This window comes from Rhea pennata, chromosome 11 (genome assembly GCF_028389875.1).
Source record: "Rhea pennata isolate bPtePen1 chromosome 11, bPtePen1.pri, whole genome shotgun sequence".
NCBI lineage: Eukaryota > Metazoa > Chordata > Aves > Rheiformes > Rheidae > Rhea > Rhea pennata.
In genome coordinates, this window is record NC_084673.1 from 11,743,035 (window position 1) to 11,761,361 (window position 18,327).

General features: G+C 38.2%; 1 protein-coding gene across 8 annotated transcripts in view; it reads left to right on the forward strand.

Moving 5' to 3' along the window:
• HDX (highly divergent homeobox) overlaps positions 1–18,327 on the forward strand; it is a 62,912-nt gene that overhangs the window by 9,084 nt on the left and 35,501 nt on the right. For 7 of the 8 annotated variants that reach the window (XR_009959560.1, XR_009959561.1, XR_009959563.1 and 4 more), the window contains 2 exons: positions 4,365–5,489; positions 11,464–11,517. Coding sequence is in view for 3 of the 8 variants with exons in the window: in XM_062584521.1 (XP_062440505.1) it covers positions 4,365–5,489; positions 11,464–11,517 (1,179 nt within the window). In the remaining 5 variants the exon portion in view is untranslated. The remainder of the gene's footprint in view (positions 1–4,364; positions 5,490–11,463; positions 11,518–18,327) is intronic. The other variant, XR_009959562.1, reaches the window with a different exon arrangement.

Genomic DNA, 18,327 nt, shown 5'->3' on the forward strand with positions numbered 1-18,327 from the left:
TTCTTTACATAAAATATCTGTGGAGGGCTGGAGTTTCTAACTTCATACTTGTCTTTAAAAACAGACTTCAGTATGCTGTATGACATGTCCATTTTTATCTAGTGAACCTGTTTATAGTTTGTTTTCATTTATGTCTTCATGTAATTGCTGCATTTAGCAGGGGCCTGGGTATTGCACAAGGAGTGACTTTTTTGATTGTTTGTTTATAAAATTAAATTGTAAATAGGATTGTCCTATGCAAAAGTTGTGCAGTGTATTGTATCAAAGGAAGGTGCTTCTTCTGACACAGAAGTATGTCATATTTGTGTTCCTTGTTGAAAACATAAATACTGTGGTCTCTCATGGTTATTTACAGTGAGTACATTTCTTTTCTTATAGATGAAGAATGCCCTATTGCTAACAGGACCTCTTCCAAAGTCTATGAATTCCATGAGAATGGAAATAATAATCCCTTTGTGAAACACTAGACAACAAAATGGCTGCTGTCTCAGCACAGAAATAGAAATCACGAAGCATTAGCTGAAAGAATAACAATGGTAGTGAAGCTAGCGGGAGTTTTACTGCAACGCTCGACAGTGAAGAGGAAGAAGTAAAACCTGTCTGGTTATTTTCACTATGCTATTGATGCACGAATAAAGGAAAGAACTCCTCTTGCTCCCTAATTTTTATCTGAATTCCCTTCCCTTGTCATATTCTAGAAATATTAAGCACTTACTTTCTCAGCTCAGGATGGTAGGAAGCTCTGAAAGCCAGCCAGAAATTCAGAGGCTCTGAAAGAGGCAAACAGTTGTGATCCTGATACTGGTGATGCTGTCAGAAACTATTCTTTTTTTATTTGTATACTGATTGAAGAAATTAGAGTAGGCAGCCAGTCTGTCCTCTACTTGCAGTCCTCATTTACTCTCCGTATATCTTTTTCCTTATTTCCTTGCAGTGATACATAATATACTTTTTTCTTTAGTTTTCTTCCTTTCCTTCCTTTCTTACTTCCTTCTTTGCAAAACTTAAACTTTCTTAATACATGTGAAGTGTCATGAGAGCAGTGCCAGCATTTGGCCTGTGTTTGTCATATTTTTATGACCTTACCTTTTTCTTCCTCACAACCCTTCTTTCTGTCTCTCCTGTTTCCCTCTCTTCCCCCATTTTTTGCTTTTTGCTGTTAAACTCTTGAGCAAGGACTAGTACTAATTTTGCACAATGTCTACCAAAATGATACCTGGATTGCAGGTGGCAGTTGCAGATACTGACAGCAGCGGAAACAAATTTATTCTTTCTCTGAATCAGTATTTCTAGAGCCTTATCCTATAGATAAAATTATGTATAATCTTTCCAATCTTGAGTTAGGTTGGAATAAAGGAAAGTCTTATTTATGAATTGATGTAAAATCTGTACAGATTTCATTGCTGTGATACAAAATGGAAAAAGTCCCTTCCAAAATTGGGAGGCACAGAAGTTACTTTTGGGAAAAATACCTAAACCTCTTCAAGTTTAAGACAGATGAATTTAAACTATGTAGGACTTGAACAGCCTATCTTTATTCATTCATATCAGCATAATTCTGCTTTTCTTTTTGTCTTCACATGAAATGTGAGCAATCTTGATAAAGCTTAGAGTTGTGCAAGTCTGATTTCATAGTTACTGAGTGTTGAGAAGAGTTGATCAAGAGGTGTTGTGAGGATCCCTGCCCTGCAACAGCAATAGTTGTCAGAATGTTTTCAGCCTCATTACTCTTTCACATCTCTTGAAAGATTTCCCGAGGAGATCTTATATTCAGATTTAGGATGGAACTTCTGGCCAAAATTAATGGCCAAGAACCACTGAAAACCACTATGGGCATGTATCTAGATTGTGGGAGAGTCTGAAGTTCCTTGTCTGCCTGATTCAAGCAAGGAACATAAAACCAACATCTCCTAAATCCCAGGTGATTTTCTTAACAAATGAATTTTTTGATTTGTTGTCCTTCTTGGGAGTTTCTTCCTTTTGCAAATAACAGTTTAAGAATTTCAGTGACACTTTCAGCGTTCATTTCTCTTACTGAAGAGAGACTGCTTCCAAAATGTATTAGTTTAGCACGTGCTTGAAACGAAAAGCTGTGTCCCTTCTCTAAGGTATATTTTGTACTTAATGACTGCTTAGTCACATCCCAAACTAATGCCCTGTCAGGTTGTTAACAATGTGAAGCTTCCCTTTCAGTCTAAGGGTATAGTTTTACGTAATTCTTCTGTCTTAATGTCTTACCATGCTAAAAGCAAGAAGTTTTGTACTTTTTCCCTTCTCCCAGCTGTGCAATTCTTTCCCTTTCTTTCTTGTACTGAACATCTCTTGCAGTCATTTAATTTCAGACTAACCCAATTCAATTTCCTAACCTGATCCAAACTTTTTTTTTAATCCAATTCAATTTTATCCCATTCTAGTGAGTTGTACTCACTGATCAATCAAGCGGATGTCTTACCTGCTTTTGATGAAGAGGTGGGAACAAAAAGCTGAGGAGGTAGGGGAATGGGACTTTTTCTGTAATGACAGGTCTGACTCGAGTTGTCTCTTGAAACTCTGTTTTAATCCGAAGTGAGCAGCAGTGCTGTTAAGTTATTTGCATTTCTTTGAATGCTTTGCTTTTCAGGAAAACCAGGAGAAAAGCCTTAGCTTTTAGTTTTACACTGTGGGGAAGCTGTGGAGAGGTTGGGGAGGGGGAAGTCTCTGCTGGCTTAAAATTCGCAGTGCACTTATTTAATTATCATTTCTAACTTGAAAGCTTACTGAGAAGAATAAGGAAGAAAACTTTATTCTGAGTTTTTGTATACAGTAAAGGAAAAATAAGATCTGTGGCTAACTATGTGTGTTAAAACTTTTGTATCTAACCTTCCTTTGAGAAGAAAAATAGATTTTATTACAAGTACCTGAAATATTATTGCATGCAATAAATCATGCCTTAAATTAGGCATTTTATAAAAATTGACAACAAAAGTAAATAGAATGGGCTGGGGACTTCAACATAGTCCTGTATGGTAGACAAGAGGGTTTTGCTGTAGAAAATGCATTTAAATCTTAAACAGATATCAATATGTGAAGAAAGAAAGTTTGACTTCTTTCATGTGATGTGATGAAAATCCAAGGTAGTTACTCAGTACAGTTTGCTTGTTTGGGGTTGGGGGAGATTTTTTTTGGTTTGCTGAATGTTGAGGTCTTGCTTTGGTTTGTTTATAGGTGTGCAGCACACAGTATCCAGAGTGGTACAGAAAACAGTTTCATCCTATCTGTATATGCAGTCATGTATGTCTGATTCTTTTCAGTAACCAGCATAAACAGATGCAAATGCTTATTTTAGGTCTTTGGCACTCATGTCTTGCTCACTTATGCCCTCACATTCTATACGGACATACTGCAGTAAAGGAATTGAGCAAGTCCTGTCTTGTGATTATGAAAGTTCCCAGGAAAAGTCTAGGTGCTGCTTATGCTTCCGATATTAGAGCTAGTGTTTGCAATGAATTAATAGCTCTTCATCTAAAAAAAAGAAAATGAAATTGTTGTTTTTTGCTAAAGTCCTTTATCTTAATTCATTACTTGCAGGACAGACTTTGTTTAAAACAGCAGTAAATTTTATCTTGTGCATATCTGTCATAGTAGAAAAATACATATTTGAAAAATGCAAGTACTGTCTTTTACACATCCTTATTTTCTTTGTCACTTTCAGAAATGTCCATAATGGCAAACTTGTGTTTGACCCTAACCCTGCTAGTCCTAATCTTGTCTATCAGTATCTTTCAAAAGCACATGATGCTTATCTGGGCAGGTGGCAGAGGAGGAACTTGTCCATAGCTTTAAACACTTAACAAAACCAGTTTCAGATTTTCCAGCAGAAAGATGTTCCTGTTCTTCTTTTCTTCATTCTTCCCAAATGCACCCAGGAGTTGCCTGTTTCTGATCAAGGCAATTTTGAAGGTCATATCTATCAGCTACTTGATTACAAAAGTTTAGCTGTGTCTCAGTGATGATTCTGCATTGCAGGGTGCTAAATGTTTAAAACTGAAATTTGAGGGGAATTAGACAAAGAAGGGCTAATAGAATGGATTCTAACTTTGGTATAGGAGGCATGATGAAATCTCAGAGTTCTTGAGAAGGTGGAGTTTTGGATTTGAGATTGGGATTCTCATCCGTACTACTATACGAATCCCAAAGAGTATGAACCATGGATTTCTACTCTGTATTGTACTGACTCTGTATAATCGGTAAATGGTTCTGATAAAATTTTATCTCAACTTGAACACCTAAGGTTTCATCAAATCTGCTTAAAAGTGAAATATATATATTTTTTCTGCATATTTAATTCTTTGTTTTGTGTTTTTGTTGTTGTTTGTTGTTTGCAGACGTGGGTTGGCAATAAAAGAAGAAAGATGAGCAGCAAGAATGCTGTAGAGTCAGGAGGCACTCCCCCGGGGACTGTCCCTGCTACACCCTCAGTACCTCCAGAAGCAGCAGTTAGAAACGTGGTAAATATTACTCGATCCCAAAGTCAGCAGTCTTCTTGGACCTCTTCTAATAATGATGTAATAGTTACTGGTATATACAGTCCTGCTAGTTCATCTAGTAGGCAAGGATCCACCAAACAGACAAATGCATCAGTAGCAGAGATACATAAAAACTCTATTCCGAGACTATCAGGAAAAAGTGATACAGAATTTCAGCAGCAGCACATCCCTATAGGACGACAAGTACCACATTGTAAAAATGCTTCCCTATTAGTAGGGGAAAAGACTATTATTTTATCTAGGCAAACAAGTGTGTTGAATTCTGCGAACTCCATATATAGTCACACTAAGAAAAGTTATGGTGGTTCATCAGTCCAGACTGCAGAGTTGGTATTACCTCAGAAGCCAGTGATATGCCACAGACCATGTAAAGCTGAATCCGTGGGATGTCAAAGGTTACAAAAATCAGAACATGCAACTCTTGCATCGCATATGCCCCTTGGACAAAGGGCTAATACTAGGGACCCTTCTTGTAGCACCCAAAACCTGGAAATTCGTGAGGTGTTTTCACTGGCAGTGACAGATCAACCTCAGAGAACTGTGGGAGGAAGTACAGCACAGAAGCATTGTTCAGTGGAAGGCAGCTGTCTCTCCATTGCAATGGAAACTGGAGATGTTGATGATGAATATGCTAGAGAAGAAGAACTAGCATCCATGGGAGCACAAATACAAAGCTATTCAAGATATTGTGAAAGTAACAGCTCTGTTCGCATAGAGAACCAAAGTGCAGCGCTCTCTGGGCCGGGAAGAAATGTGAGCTGTAGTTCGCAGATGGTGAATGCCAGGGATGTGCCTGACAATATATTGTATCATAACAGAGACTACCATTTGCCTGCACGGACCTCATTACATACAGCATCCAATACGTTATATAACAGTGCTAATACATCAAGAAGTACTTTTTCTCCTCATTTTACATCTTCAAGTCAACTGAGGCTGTCTCAAAACCAAAATAATTACCAGGTAATCTGTCAGTTTATTTCTGTCTTCAAATCTCGAAGATGAGGTTGTGGATAAGTACTGTTTTCTTTGAAAGTTAGAAACTAATAAGCGATAGATTCATATTTCTGCAGGCTGTCTTCTGTTTACATCTGCCAGTAGAGAGAATATCTTCTTAAAGGTATATTAAGTCTAAAGGTATGTAAGTCTTACTTAAAGGTATGTAAGTCATATTTCACTTACACTACAGCTGTACTTCACTTTAATAGTACTCCTTATCTGTGTAGCTAAGCCTGCAGCTACCACAGGTAGCCATACATTGAAGATCAGCATGGGCTTTATGGATGTGATAGATAGACTTACAGGAGGGTCGTATCTATAACTACTGATGCATGCTGAAGTTTTTGTTGTGCTGACCTGCCTTGCCAATGTATGTCACAGTTTCATACCCTTGGTTGTTCCTCTGTGGACATACTTTGCATGTGGCACAGGGCAGAACATGGGATCATGTAATAATTTTTATGTCCCTTTCTGTTGCTAGCCCTTACTAATTTCAGCTTGGATTAGTTCTTCAGCAGTACTGCGCATACCCTTTACACAGTCTCCATCCAGTCTCTGGGTCCTGTTCTTCTGCCAGGGATTAATATCTCCTGTGAAACAAATAGATGCTGGCAGGCACAAATATTCTTCCTCTCCTACAGCTTATGACTCAAGTATTGGTCTTAAATTCAGTCCTGTTATTTCCTCATCCTGTAACAGAATCTCGTCAGTGATGCTGAGAGGGGAAAATGAAAGGCAGATAACTGCAGATGTTCAGGGGGGACTAGAGCATTGAGACACTTTACAAATTTGTTTGATTTTTAAACTAGAAGAGAGGAGATTGTGCAGGAAACATCCAAATTGATCTTTTCATGGATTTTTATGCCTTCTGTCGTGACGTAGTCCAGGGACACTGAGATAAGTCTGAAGAATGGTACAGTCCAGTGTTACCTGTGTTACCTTTAGTGTTTTTACCTGTTACTTGTTTTTTGAGGGGAAGGTTAACCTAAAAGTGAACTATTCCAGCAACATCTCCTTTTTCTGTACACTGTTCATGAGTATAAGGGATAGTACTTAATGAGGTGCTTTTATGTTTTTTTTCCTGTCTCATGAGCTTTTGAAACAAAGTTTTTGAGCACAAATAAAAGGCATTTTTACCAGAAATCACCAGAATCATGACTTCTTTTCAAACTTGTAGTCTGAAGACCCCATATTAGTATTTTGTTTTTGTTTGCTTTTGGTTTATAGGACATCTGCAATTCTTTTTAATAGCCTTTCCCAAGCTATCTGAGTACTTTGGGCAAGCTGTTGTCTTCCTTTCTTCTCTCTCTGGAATAGTCTGTCAGGGTTTGCTATAAACTGTTTTTGAGTTATAAAATTCATTAAACGCTGTTTACTTTTGACATTCCAGTTTCATAAGTGAAGAAAAACTGTAATTGTGTACATCTGATCAATAATAGGCTAGTAAAGCAGCAGAAGTGCATATATGTTTTTATTATTGTTTACTCTGTTTCACACAGTGATATGTATTATTGATACTTTCAGATGGGTGCTCTTGGTATGTTGCTTCGCTCTTGCCAAAGCACCAGTGAGATATATTTCTTACTACTTTTTTGAATTTTTAATGAAATTTGAAGTAACTCCCATCTTAGATTTTTTGGGAAGAATGGGGATTGAGTCTTTTTAAATAGGCTAGAATGGTTCGTGGTATGCGATTTTTTTTTTTTCTGTCCATGTGGCATGATATAGATCAGAGTAAGCAGATCCATATAATTCTTCTCCCCTCCCCGCTGTTAAAACAGTGTATCTACTTTTTGAAAGGCAGATTTTTTTCTGTACTCCTTTTGACTTCCATGCCTGTCTCTCTCAAATGTTCTGTGAGTTTTGGAATGCACCTTGGATCGAGGGAACAGCTGTTTTCCATGGTACCCCTTGCCCTTCCCCAGTTTTAAACCTTGGGGAAAAAAAAATGTGAGAGTTGCTGTTAATTCACATGTTGCTGTAAGGATCCATGCTGTGAAGCTCTGAGCTAGCACTCTTCAGTTTTAGAGTACAGTACTCTAATACTAAAGAGATTGTAACTGCAGAGGACGAGTGTCCCAGGGCCTGAACAGATCCTGCAGTATCTTGATGATATGATGGAGTGTTGATTTCTTCAAATCATGGCATTCCTTGATGAGAGTTTCTAGAGTGCTCCAGAACAATTTGGAAGTAAGTTACATGTCATAAGACATGTTTTTGTATGGCAGTGATTCACTTCCAAACACTTGTAGCACTCTTACAAGAGAAGTTCACCAACTGCCTTCAGAATCATTGCAAAAAAAATGACTCCAGTAAACTGGAAATATGTTTTATCAAAAATCATGAATGCTGCACTGTAACCACCCCCACACCACCAAGTCCTCCCTTTAAGGGTAGTCAGGCTTTCTTCTAGCCTCCATCTGTGCCCTGCATTGGTTTAGGGTGACTGAAAACTTTGCCCACCCTGAGTGCTTAAATCTGTTAGGTTTGCCCTCCTTAAGCAGCTGGATGCTTTCTGCTTTCTTCCCTGCTGGCACAAACGCATGTATGTTCCCGAGTGGGATCATGGCTCCACTGTGGGGTGGCACCTTCTAGTTGTGTGTGGAGCAGTAGCTCCCATTCTGTGCTGAAAGCTGGAGTTTGCAGGAATTGGTTGCCTTTTTGCAAGTGCGATTAGTTTGGTTTGCAGACTTCAGCAGTCACAGCTCAGCTCAGATACTCTGAAGAGGAAAAAGGGAAGAGAACGACTACTCCTGCCTCCCTCTCCTGCAGCTCCCTGCCTATGGTGCAGGTGCCTGATGCAGGCCTTCGTTGTATTTTGACTCTGTGACCCACAGGTCAGGGCCTGAAGAGTGTCTAAAGTATTTGATTCCCAGAATTTCATGGACGTATATTAAAAAAAGAAAAAAAAATCCAGCATGAGTGGTGTCTCATGCACACATCCCACTTGGAGGTGTGTATTTTGTAGCATCTTTTTTCTTCTTGAGAAAGCTTTTTTTCAGGTACTGTTTAAATTCTTTTAGACTTGGGCAAGATGACACTACTCTTGTATGCAGTCAGTTCCTGTTAATTTCATTGCCTGTATTTAACTAATTTAGTCATCAACCTAGTAATGAAAATCCTTAAGCTTAGAGAAGTCTCCTACATTTAAACATAGATTAAACCCGAGTTACTTTATTGTTAGAATAAAAGCATCTGCTTGGATGTTTAACTGAAGTTGTGAATGTGTGATTTGTGTTTTGATGAAGTAATTACTGTTGTACACTGGGGTATCTAATTAGCAATTAGTTATAGCTCTCTTAATGGTTCAATTAATCAAACTCATGTTAATGTAACCGAAGAAAAATTTAATAAAATTATCAATTTTAATGCCATAGCAGTTCCAGTAAACAAGTTGCTCAACCTATTTTTTTGTTAAGCTTAGTTAAAGTGTATCTAACTAGAGAGTCTGTTCTTACTAGTTACATGTCCTCAAGGTTGAGCAGTGATACATTATTTCCTTTCTTCCCAGCTTTATGGAGCAAAAATACTGTTGCAATTGTGTGTATGTTTTGTTTTATTTTGTTATGCACACTGAAGCATGGAGTTGCCAATTTGGCCTTGTTATCTTCTAGGGAAAAAACTAGGCCTTGTTGACAGTGCAGCAGAAGAATAGGATAATTTTTTTTCTAAAGATTAACTGCAAGTATCCTAGCTTATGTCAGTGAGTTTTGTGAGGGTGTTTTTTTTTTTTTTTTTTTTTTTAAGGAAATGGGACATATTAAAGTGATTTGCGTACTTCCTTGGAGAACTTTGAAGTCAAGAGGATTTTGTTGCTGTTGCTCACTGTGGGGGGCAAGGCTTTTTCCCAGGGCAAGCAAAATGGTTTTCTCTGAAGGGGCTCATGCAAAGTGTGCCCTGCCAGTCCCTCGTGGGATGGAAGCAAAACTGCCTTTACCTCATCAGAGTCACTCGTACTCTTTCTGTGGTGACGTACTTCCAGTCACACGAACTGGGAGAGTTGGGGGGCTCCTGGGGAAGGAGGCAGCCCTCAGCAGGCTGCAGCAGCACTGTGCGTGGCCTCAAATAGTTCCAGGAAGAAGGACAAGCATGGGCTGTATGAGTTGTTGCAGCATGTTGGGTTTGGGGTAGTGAATCCGCACAAGAATCGGGGAGAAGGTTATGTAAGGACCTCGTGCTGTCTAACCGCTTCGCTTAAGATCCGGTGTTGGTAATGCAGAGCGTTCGCGGCGCCTTTGAGCGTTCCGCGGCATCTGCAGGAGTTTCTCTTTTGTCTCTGTTTCCCTGAAAACAAAGAACCGATACCCTTTCGGGGACAAGGATTTTAGGCTGTCATTTTTGCAGCTCACTGCAGATTTCCCACCTGGACTAGGACTAATGTTAAACCTGCAGGTGTGTCTTGGTAACTCCGTTTTTTGCAGGAAAACCATCAATCTGACTCAATTTTTTTTTTCTTTTTTTTTTTTTTTGGTGTGTGTGTGGAGTCAGAATATCTCCATGTATGTTGTCCTTCAGATAGTTATATTGAGATGAAATTCATCGTATTTGGCATTGTATCTGTCAGTTTACATACATTTGTCTTCCAAGTAACTGTTGATGCCTTACTAGACTTGATTCATTTGTTCACACAGAATAACATAGTGTTCTTATAGCCCCACTTTAAATCTGTTGGCTTCTTGAGGAGTAAGAATATAATTCCCTGTAGTTTCTGATTCATTAAAAAAAAAAGATTCCTCCCCCCAAAAACACTTAACCAAACAGAAAACCGCAGAAAGCAAACTGTGTAGATACTGAGAATACATTTGTAACGGATTCTGTCATGTAAAGCTGTTTGGAATATATAATTGCAATAGATATTACTTGTTTCTCCATAATATCTCTAAAATGCCTGCATGCAACCAAGAAATTAATAGAATAGAAAAAAAATGATTTTTTTTTTTGAGGGGAGAGTGTTTCTTCCCCTCCCTCTCAACCCTTCTTGAACTTACATGAGAAAGTGTCTGCCAAATTAGGTAACCTTCAAGCATTTTAAGTTAAAAGTTTGAAGGATAAAAGTATCTTTTGCACTTGTACAATAGATAAACTGTACCAGGTATTCTGTATTTGGGTAGATTAATTATTAGAGCACTTATCAAACTACACTAATGGTTTTTGTATTTGTATAATCAGCAGAAAGAGGGTGGACTTTTTTCTTCCTCACATGTATAGCGTGTGTAATGATGTGAGATTGATTAATCTCTCAAGAGCTATGTTTAGTCTCTCAAGCATTGCTTGTCTGTAACAGAAGCTAAACATGGAATCCTAAACAAACTAAATATTCCACACTATGAAACATTCCAGCTCTCCAGGGAAGATAATACTGCTTATTCAAAGAAGTCTAATATCTGGAAACAATGACAAAAAAATGAGAATCAAAGGAGATAGCTTTCACCTTTGTACCCTGCTCCCCCTTCCTTCTTTGGACCCACTGCCCACCTTTTCTCCTCTAATGTACAAATCTTTAGTATTTGACCTTGAATAATTCAGTTACTAACATTCTAGTACTTTTTTTACAGTGTAATTGACATAATCAGAAAATATTTTAGGGCATTTCTGTCAAACCTGTGGCCCTGTCTAACTCTGGTTTGCTTCATCTTACCTGCCTTGTGACAGACTTAAGATGAAAGCTTGTATTTTGAAACACTTTTTCAAAATAGCAAAAATACAGAAATATCTGAGATGGTGGTGTTACCTCTAGTCTTGCTTGGAGTTTCTTTGCAACAGTAAGACTAAATGTGACTTTATTTTGCTTTTAAATCTGAACTGCAGACTTAAACACATAGCAGAATTGAATGCACGATATTGAAGTCTTGTAAAAGCTGCTCAGTATTACTAGCTTTCATAGTGACCTAAGCTGCTGTTGTTTTTTTGTTCTGTTTTTCCCCTTTCACCCTTACAGATTTCAGGAAACCTTACTGTGCCTTGGATTACAGGTTGTTCCAGAAAAAGAGCAGTAAGTATATTTCCATTTAAGTAGCTAATGGGTTAAGTGAATGAATGAAATTTATTTATATACATTTTTGAAAATGTCAGGTATATTTATGTTACGTGGATTTGTTTTTACTTTTAATGTTCATATTAGACAAAGTATAATCTACAAATAAAATGCTTCAGTTGTCATAAGGTTGACCTGTAGCTTTAAAAGCAGGTCAAGATCATAATCTTGCATCAAGTTATGTGCTGTTCAGGTATATAAATTGTGAAATTAGATGAAGTATAACATCTGAATAATAAGGACTAACAGTTTGGAGCCCAAAGTGTACTCCTTATATTGCGAATGAACTGGTTGTTAATTGAGAGAGAACTGAATGCTTAAGAGAATAGCTGCTCTTTTTAGTTATTCTGTGTGCATGCACAGAATTAGTCCATACTGTCTGTAACTTTTCAAATCTAACTGTATCCACATATGTTATCTTGCATCAGGCAGAATCAGCCAGGTTGGTGTCCTCAATTCACAAATGACTCCAAAGCATAATACAAGGTATGAAACAATTTATGCAGGAAGATACCACTTTCCAACTCTTCTATTCAATTTATGTCCAGTATTTCAATTGAGTAATATTCTGATAGCTTCTGTTTGAAGAGCATGTAGATTTTGCTTGCTTACCATGAAAATATACTCTAAAGTTGCAGGTTTGATGATACAACTGAGCTTCTGTAATGTTTTCAAGAAGCTGTTCCTTATTAGTCTGATTATATCAAAAGTAATAACTAGAGAGATGGCTATCGTGATAATCAAACTTATCCCATCATAATCTACAAACCATTGGACTGTCAGTGTCATGTGTGCTACTTCAGCAATGATAACTAGATGATGGAAGAACTTGTCCTGGCCTTCTCCTCTCTGCTGTACCTTTTAATTTTCTTTCTTTTTTTTTAGATGCTTCTATTTACTGTTCAAAAAAAAATCTGCCTAGTTTATCACATTTCCTGTGTAAGTAGGAGTCTGTGGAACATTACATTAATTCCATTTTTTCTCAAACTTTTGAGAGGTTCCAACTACAGTACATGTCTACTATCCTCAGACTTCTGTAGTATCTCTTCACAATAGTGTCCTCCAAAGGAAGCATTACTTCTATATAAATCTTACTGTTGTTCATTCTGTCATTTTTTTTCTAAGTCTTAGTTTTCCTGCGTAGGCTTATTTAAATGCAGCCTTTTTCCTCTTGAAATCACCTTCCCTCCCCTCCCCCCATTTGATGACTCTTTAAAACATCAAGCAGTTTGTTAGTGTCTCAGAGTACAGTTTCACTATTTGGCTGAGCTGATCTAATAGCAGATCAGTGCTGAAAGGGGAAGGTTTTTCCCCTGTTCCTGTTGGTGCGCTGCCACCCCATCCAGAGCACTGGTACTAGTGTCTGATTGCAAGGTAATTCAGGGCAAGAATCTGAGCTGTCGGATATACATCTGTTATGCTGAGTTTGTCTTTTCAATCAGTTGAATGTACTTAATAGGGATTAGATGAGTGCCAGAGACAGCTCAAAGTAAGCAGTAGGAGTGCGTGACTGGGAGCAATGAAGAAAGTGGGACAAGAAGAAGAAGCTGCGAGTTGTTAAATTGTTAATCTTTGCTGGGAAGCTGTAGTCTCAAAATGTCCCTATATGCCCTAGGTGCCTTCCACTTCTGCCCAGCATTCGTACAGGCTGGTGGATAAAAGCGGAGTTCTTGCTGAGGCTCTGCAGCCAGGTGCAATAGATCCTGTCCTGGTCTAGCCCGGAGCCCTCAACTGCAAGATACTAAGTGCCCAAATCTTCTGTCTTCTCTCCAGTTCTTGTTATCAATGTACAGTGTTTAGGCAGGACATCTTTTAACAGTATATAAACTGATGACAGATTACTCCAAACAGAGTTTTTAAGTTCTTTTGCTGTCATTCAGACTTTGTGATGCTTTTTGTTCCTCTTGGACAGAATTAAGTAATTTTCAGTGTTGAAAAATGATTGACTATTACACTTTTCCAATCAATTTTTACTTTTCTCTGTATGCCAACTAATGAGTCACCAAACATTTGCATAGACTTCAAGTCATTAGGTCACTTGGGCCTGAACAGTACTGAAGTGTGTTTATGATCAAGAAGAGATGAAAGACAGTCTGTGGGGATGGGATTCTTTGAAGTTTGTGAAGGCACAGGGGCACCTCTTCACTGCAGCTGATGCCTCAATTCTCAGCAAGAAAAGACATTTCATCTCCTGTTGAGCTACAGATTCAGCTGACTGATATCTTCTGTAGTAGGGGAAGTTACTTTGCCAGTCTGCTCACTGTTTACAAGTGAAATCTCTGCAGGAGTAGTCTCCTGGGGGATGGTTGGTGGTTCCACTTTCTTCTGGCATTTCAAATACAGCTCTTTTTCCCACTGCACACTGTACACCCACCCTTATTTTGAGGGTAAGCATTACAACTTCATACTTCCCTAGCTTGATTTTCAGATGTTCAGAACATTGAAATTAATGGAAGGCTTTTCCATTAACATCAGTAGCTGAATTAGCATTGCCTCTCTCCCTAAACCATAACTTAATCACCTATTTTTAGTGTAAACTGCTGCTTTTCAAGCTGTTTTGCCATGAAGTCCCTGCATGAGTGAATTCTACCATTCATCTCTTTCCCTTTTTACTTCTCCTTTTCCTCTACCAACCTGGATGCAGCACCAGACAATTTTATGTTTAGGAAGTTAGAATGCAGCTGTTTCCTTTCCCCTTTCTATTTTTGCTCTACTGATTACTTTTTATATCAGTATGTGAGAATGCACTCAGCTGGGAAATGCTGATGTAAACAATTGCAGAAGCTTCTGTAGGGATTTTGTTACGGATGTGAAGGTTACACTATGGGCAATGGATAGTGTTTTGAGGCAGCTGTCCTCATGGCACAATGTGAATCACAAATGATGGATGTCTGTGTAGATAGCTGTGTAGAACAAAAAGGACACTATCTCAGGAACTCAGATAAATTAGTTCTGAGGATTATATTTACCCTTTTCTGACGCTTACATTTGTATTTCTGACTTCTGTGTAGTTGCGTCTGTGTTGAGGGTAAGCAAGACTGTGCTTGGAGTTTATAACTACAGTGTAATCAAGGAACTGAGTGTTTTGTGGTTTATAGTGGATTGGTGCTGGGAGGAGTAAGTTTTCAGAGGTGGCCAGAGAAATGTTAATAGGAAGATGGGATGTGAGAGCAGGTAGTTTGTCCATGGATAAGAGGGAGACTTGCATGGCATTTAAAACTCAGGAAATGTGTTTGGAACCATTACCCTTCATGCTTTTAAATACTAAATTGGGTCATCAGTGACAGCTAATATCTTTAAACTTTCTGTATTTGCTTCAATTGAGTAAGCCCTATGTAGTCTGCATGCTGAGTTAGCATGAATCTAAGTTGCTAAGCTGGAGTCCAGGAGCAGTTAAAAGAATGAAGAGAAGAACACTGCAGCCAAACATGTGGCTCAGTTGAGACCCATGTTTGTCTTTTGGTGTAGTTCTGGTCTCAAATGACTTCATATGCCAGGTGAACATAGTGAGAGAGAGCTTTCTGGAAAAGCACATGCGCTTTTTAGTAAATGACTTCCTCACTTGCAGAGTAACATGATACTGTCCTACATTTTGCAGCACTGGATAGGCTGTACAGGACTGATTGACATGTTAGGTACCTCATGCAAAGCATAGAAGGAATTTTTAGGATAAGTTAAAATCGTGAAGGATATGAGAATGCTTGTTCATTTGTGTAACCAGAAATGGCAATTAATTTAAGGATTTTTTTTTCCCTTAGTCCTTCACTCCCATGTCTTTTCTTTTTTTAAACAACAGAACTCATAAAAACCATTTGTGAATACAGTTCAATTTGACAGTATCTCTTTTCATATGTAGAATATTTTTCAACTTAGTATTTTTGTCAACATATCTTGGCTTTTTTGGTAGGATGTCTAATGTCTGGTAATTTGGATATGATTCAACAAATCTGTTGTCTTTTTTGCAGTTTCAAATAAACACTGCGTTGAGATACGAAGTTATTGTGCAAACATGATGTACTTCAAGACTCAGAACCAGCTGATCAAAACGTTACTGGTTGCTATAATGAATCTCAGCATCACTTGAGTTCCAACCACACCACCTTGTGGAACAACTAGCTTTAATCTCAAACTTGATTTTAAGTAATACTTCAATGCAATATTAGGGTAGTTCATACCTGTTCTCTAGTTAATACTGCTGTTCCAATAGAAAGTTTCCATAAAGAAACTATTAAGGTGTGTAATGTTTGTGTTGCTACTTTAGGCTAGAATTTGATAGCCAATGGTGCCACTAAGAAAAACATTTGAGAAGCTCCTGTTTCAGCATTGTCACATCATCTGTGCTAGTATAGATGATCAGGAAAGAGGCCAAATTGGAAAAATGACCCAAGCTGAAAATAGTTCTTAAAATGGGGAACATCTTGCTGGGTTAACTCAGGAGTGAACCATATGGCTTGTCATGCAGCCATATGAACAGTTGTAGTATGTGTGGGGGGAGGCTTAGATAGTGATGCAAAAGCAGGAATGAGTAGAGGTGGTTACAGACAGTTTCAACTGGCATTGCTGCCAGAAAATCCCAGTTTGTCAGACTGTGCCCATAGTGTTGTATGAGGAATATAATAGTTTCTAGAAGTACTTGAAATAACATTTAAGAACCTTAAACATAACAGGAGTTGGATGGGGCAGTTGAAACAAAATGCATCTAAAGGTGTGCTTGCTTATAATAGCACGAACTGCTCCTGTGACGTAGGAGGCTAACACTTAGGCAAAATTTAGAGGTCAGAATCAGCAAATAAGCTTGTAGGCCTTTGCATCCAAATTTGAATCCTGATGCATTCAGACAAGATATGAGTATGGTTACATATTTAACTATATATGATGCACTTTTTGACCTCCCTTTTTGTTAGGAGAAAACCAGAAAGTCTGATGCCCTTGGGCAGCCAAAAACGAGTATATACACATGAGTATTAAAAAAAAAAAAAAAAAAAAAAAAAAAAAAAAAAAAACCCTCTCTTAAATCCTTCAGTTTCAAATCTGTTAGAAGAATGAACATGAAAGAACAGAAATTGAATGAATGCAGTTGTAGAACTGTGATTTTTGGCAATTACTGCCATTCAAACAGCAAAAAGACTAATCTGTACTTTGTTTGAAATGGGGAAGATTGGTTTTTAGATGCTCTGAATTTTTAATCTTTTTGCCTTGATGTTTTGTTTTCCTTGCCCTGTCCTTCAACTGCATCAGGAGACAACTAAAAGCTGTGCAATTCTTTAGAACTCCTTACTGGTCTGCTCAGCAATACTGTAAGACGATATATCCTGACTATTAATAAGTGTTAGCCTAAAAGTGTCACCCTTCCAGTTCTTCACAAGAATGTACTTGGAAATTATGGAATTTTGTGTTCTGTCATGGTGCATGTAAAATGCTTTACCCTTCATGGATGCGTTGGTTTTTGGTCTTTTGTAAGATGGTGGAAGGATAGCAAGGTTTCAGAAATGGTGATGAGCAGACTGACTAAAAAGATTTAAAAGGATGAAAATCTTCATTTTTGCCCTCAGAAATCTTGAGTGTACTAACTGTGCTTAAGTCACCTATCTGATGTCTTAGGCAGAGTGATTAGTATTTATGGTACACCATTGCAGTTGAATCTGCATAGAGCTTCAACGTGGGTTCTCTAGCCTCTGTTCAACATGTATATGTTGGCAGGGAGGGGGGATGAAATAAGTAGAGGCTTTCTGTCCTAAACATTTGCATTTTGATGTTATGTCATACTGCTGGTTAAACATGGTCTATTCCAATGAATTGCTGGAGACTTGATGGAGGACGCAGCTAGAGAATCTGTGCTTGTCTGCTTTCTCTGGCTGGCTAAAAGGTAAATAATCTAGTTGTCACTCCACCCGGGGTCAGTTCCAGTGTAGAATAGTTATTTAATTCCATACTCGTACTGTTGAAAGGCCAGCAAGCCCGTCGTCGTCTTCCGAGGCTCGTCACAGAATGCTGCGGCAATTACGTTTTCTTTCTAATGATTAGAGAGATGGGATCCTCTGTGGATTTATAGGGTGGAAGTACCTATCTGCAGAAAGTATGGTTCTTTCAAGGATACTTCTGACTTATGTATGGTTCACTACAGCTTCAGAAGTGAACCTAGTCAGTTGATTCATTTAATATATGATTTCAGCGCATTTTAAGCAGACACAACTTCCCATACGTCACAGCATAGTGCCCAGATTACCACAGCATAAATGCAGTAGTCATTTGTACTGAAGCTGTAGTTACTTCATTATTAATCTGAAAATTCTGACTATTTTTTGAGTGTGTGGACTGCAGCCTTTTCTATTGATGCATTAAAAATGATCTAAAAAAGGAGACTGTAATAAAAGACAGGATAAGAACACTCCACTGAAATGTAATTACTCATAGCAATTATAGACACTAGATTTGCACCACAAATACTGCATGCACAGTGGGTATTATGTGGTGCTTGGCAAAGCGCTGGCGATGTCTGTAATAAACTGGGTCATCTCTTACAAGAATGTTGTTATTACACTTGAGAGGTCAGGGGATAAGCAGGGTTTAACTCTGAGCTTGGCAGAACTGCTGATTCAATTTGCTCACAAGGATTGCTTTTCATTGTGCTTTGATAGACTATTTTCTGCTGAAAGAAGCTTCTGTTTTTCAGAATATGGTCAACAGAACTGATAAATGTAAAGTATTCAGCAAACAGTTAATACTCCAGAGGCTAACGCCAAGCCTCAATTCAGTGTGTAGTGGATC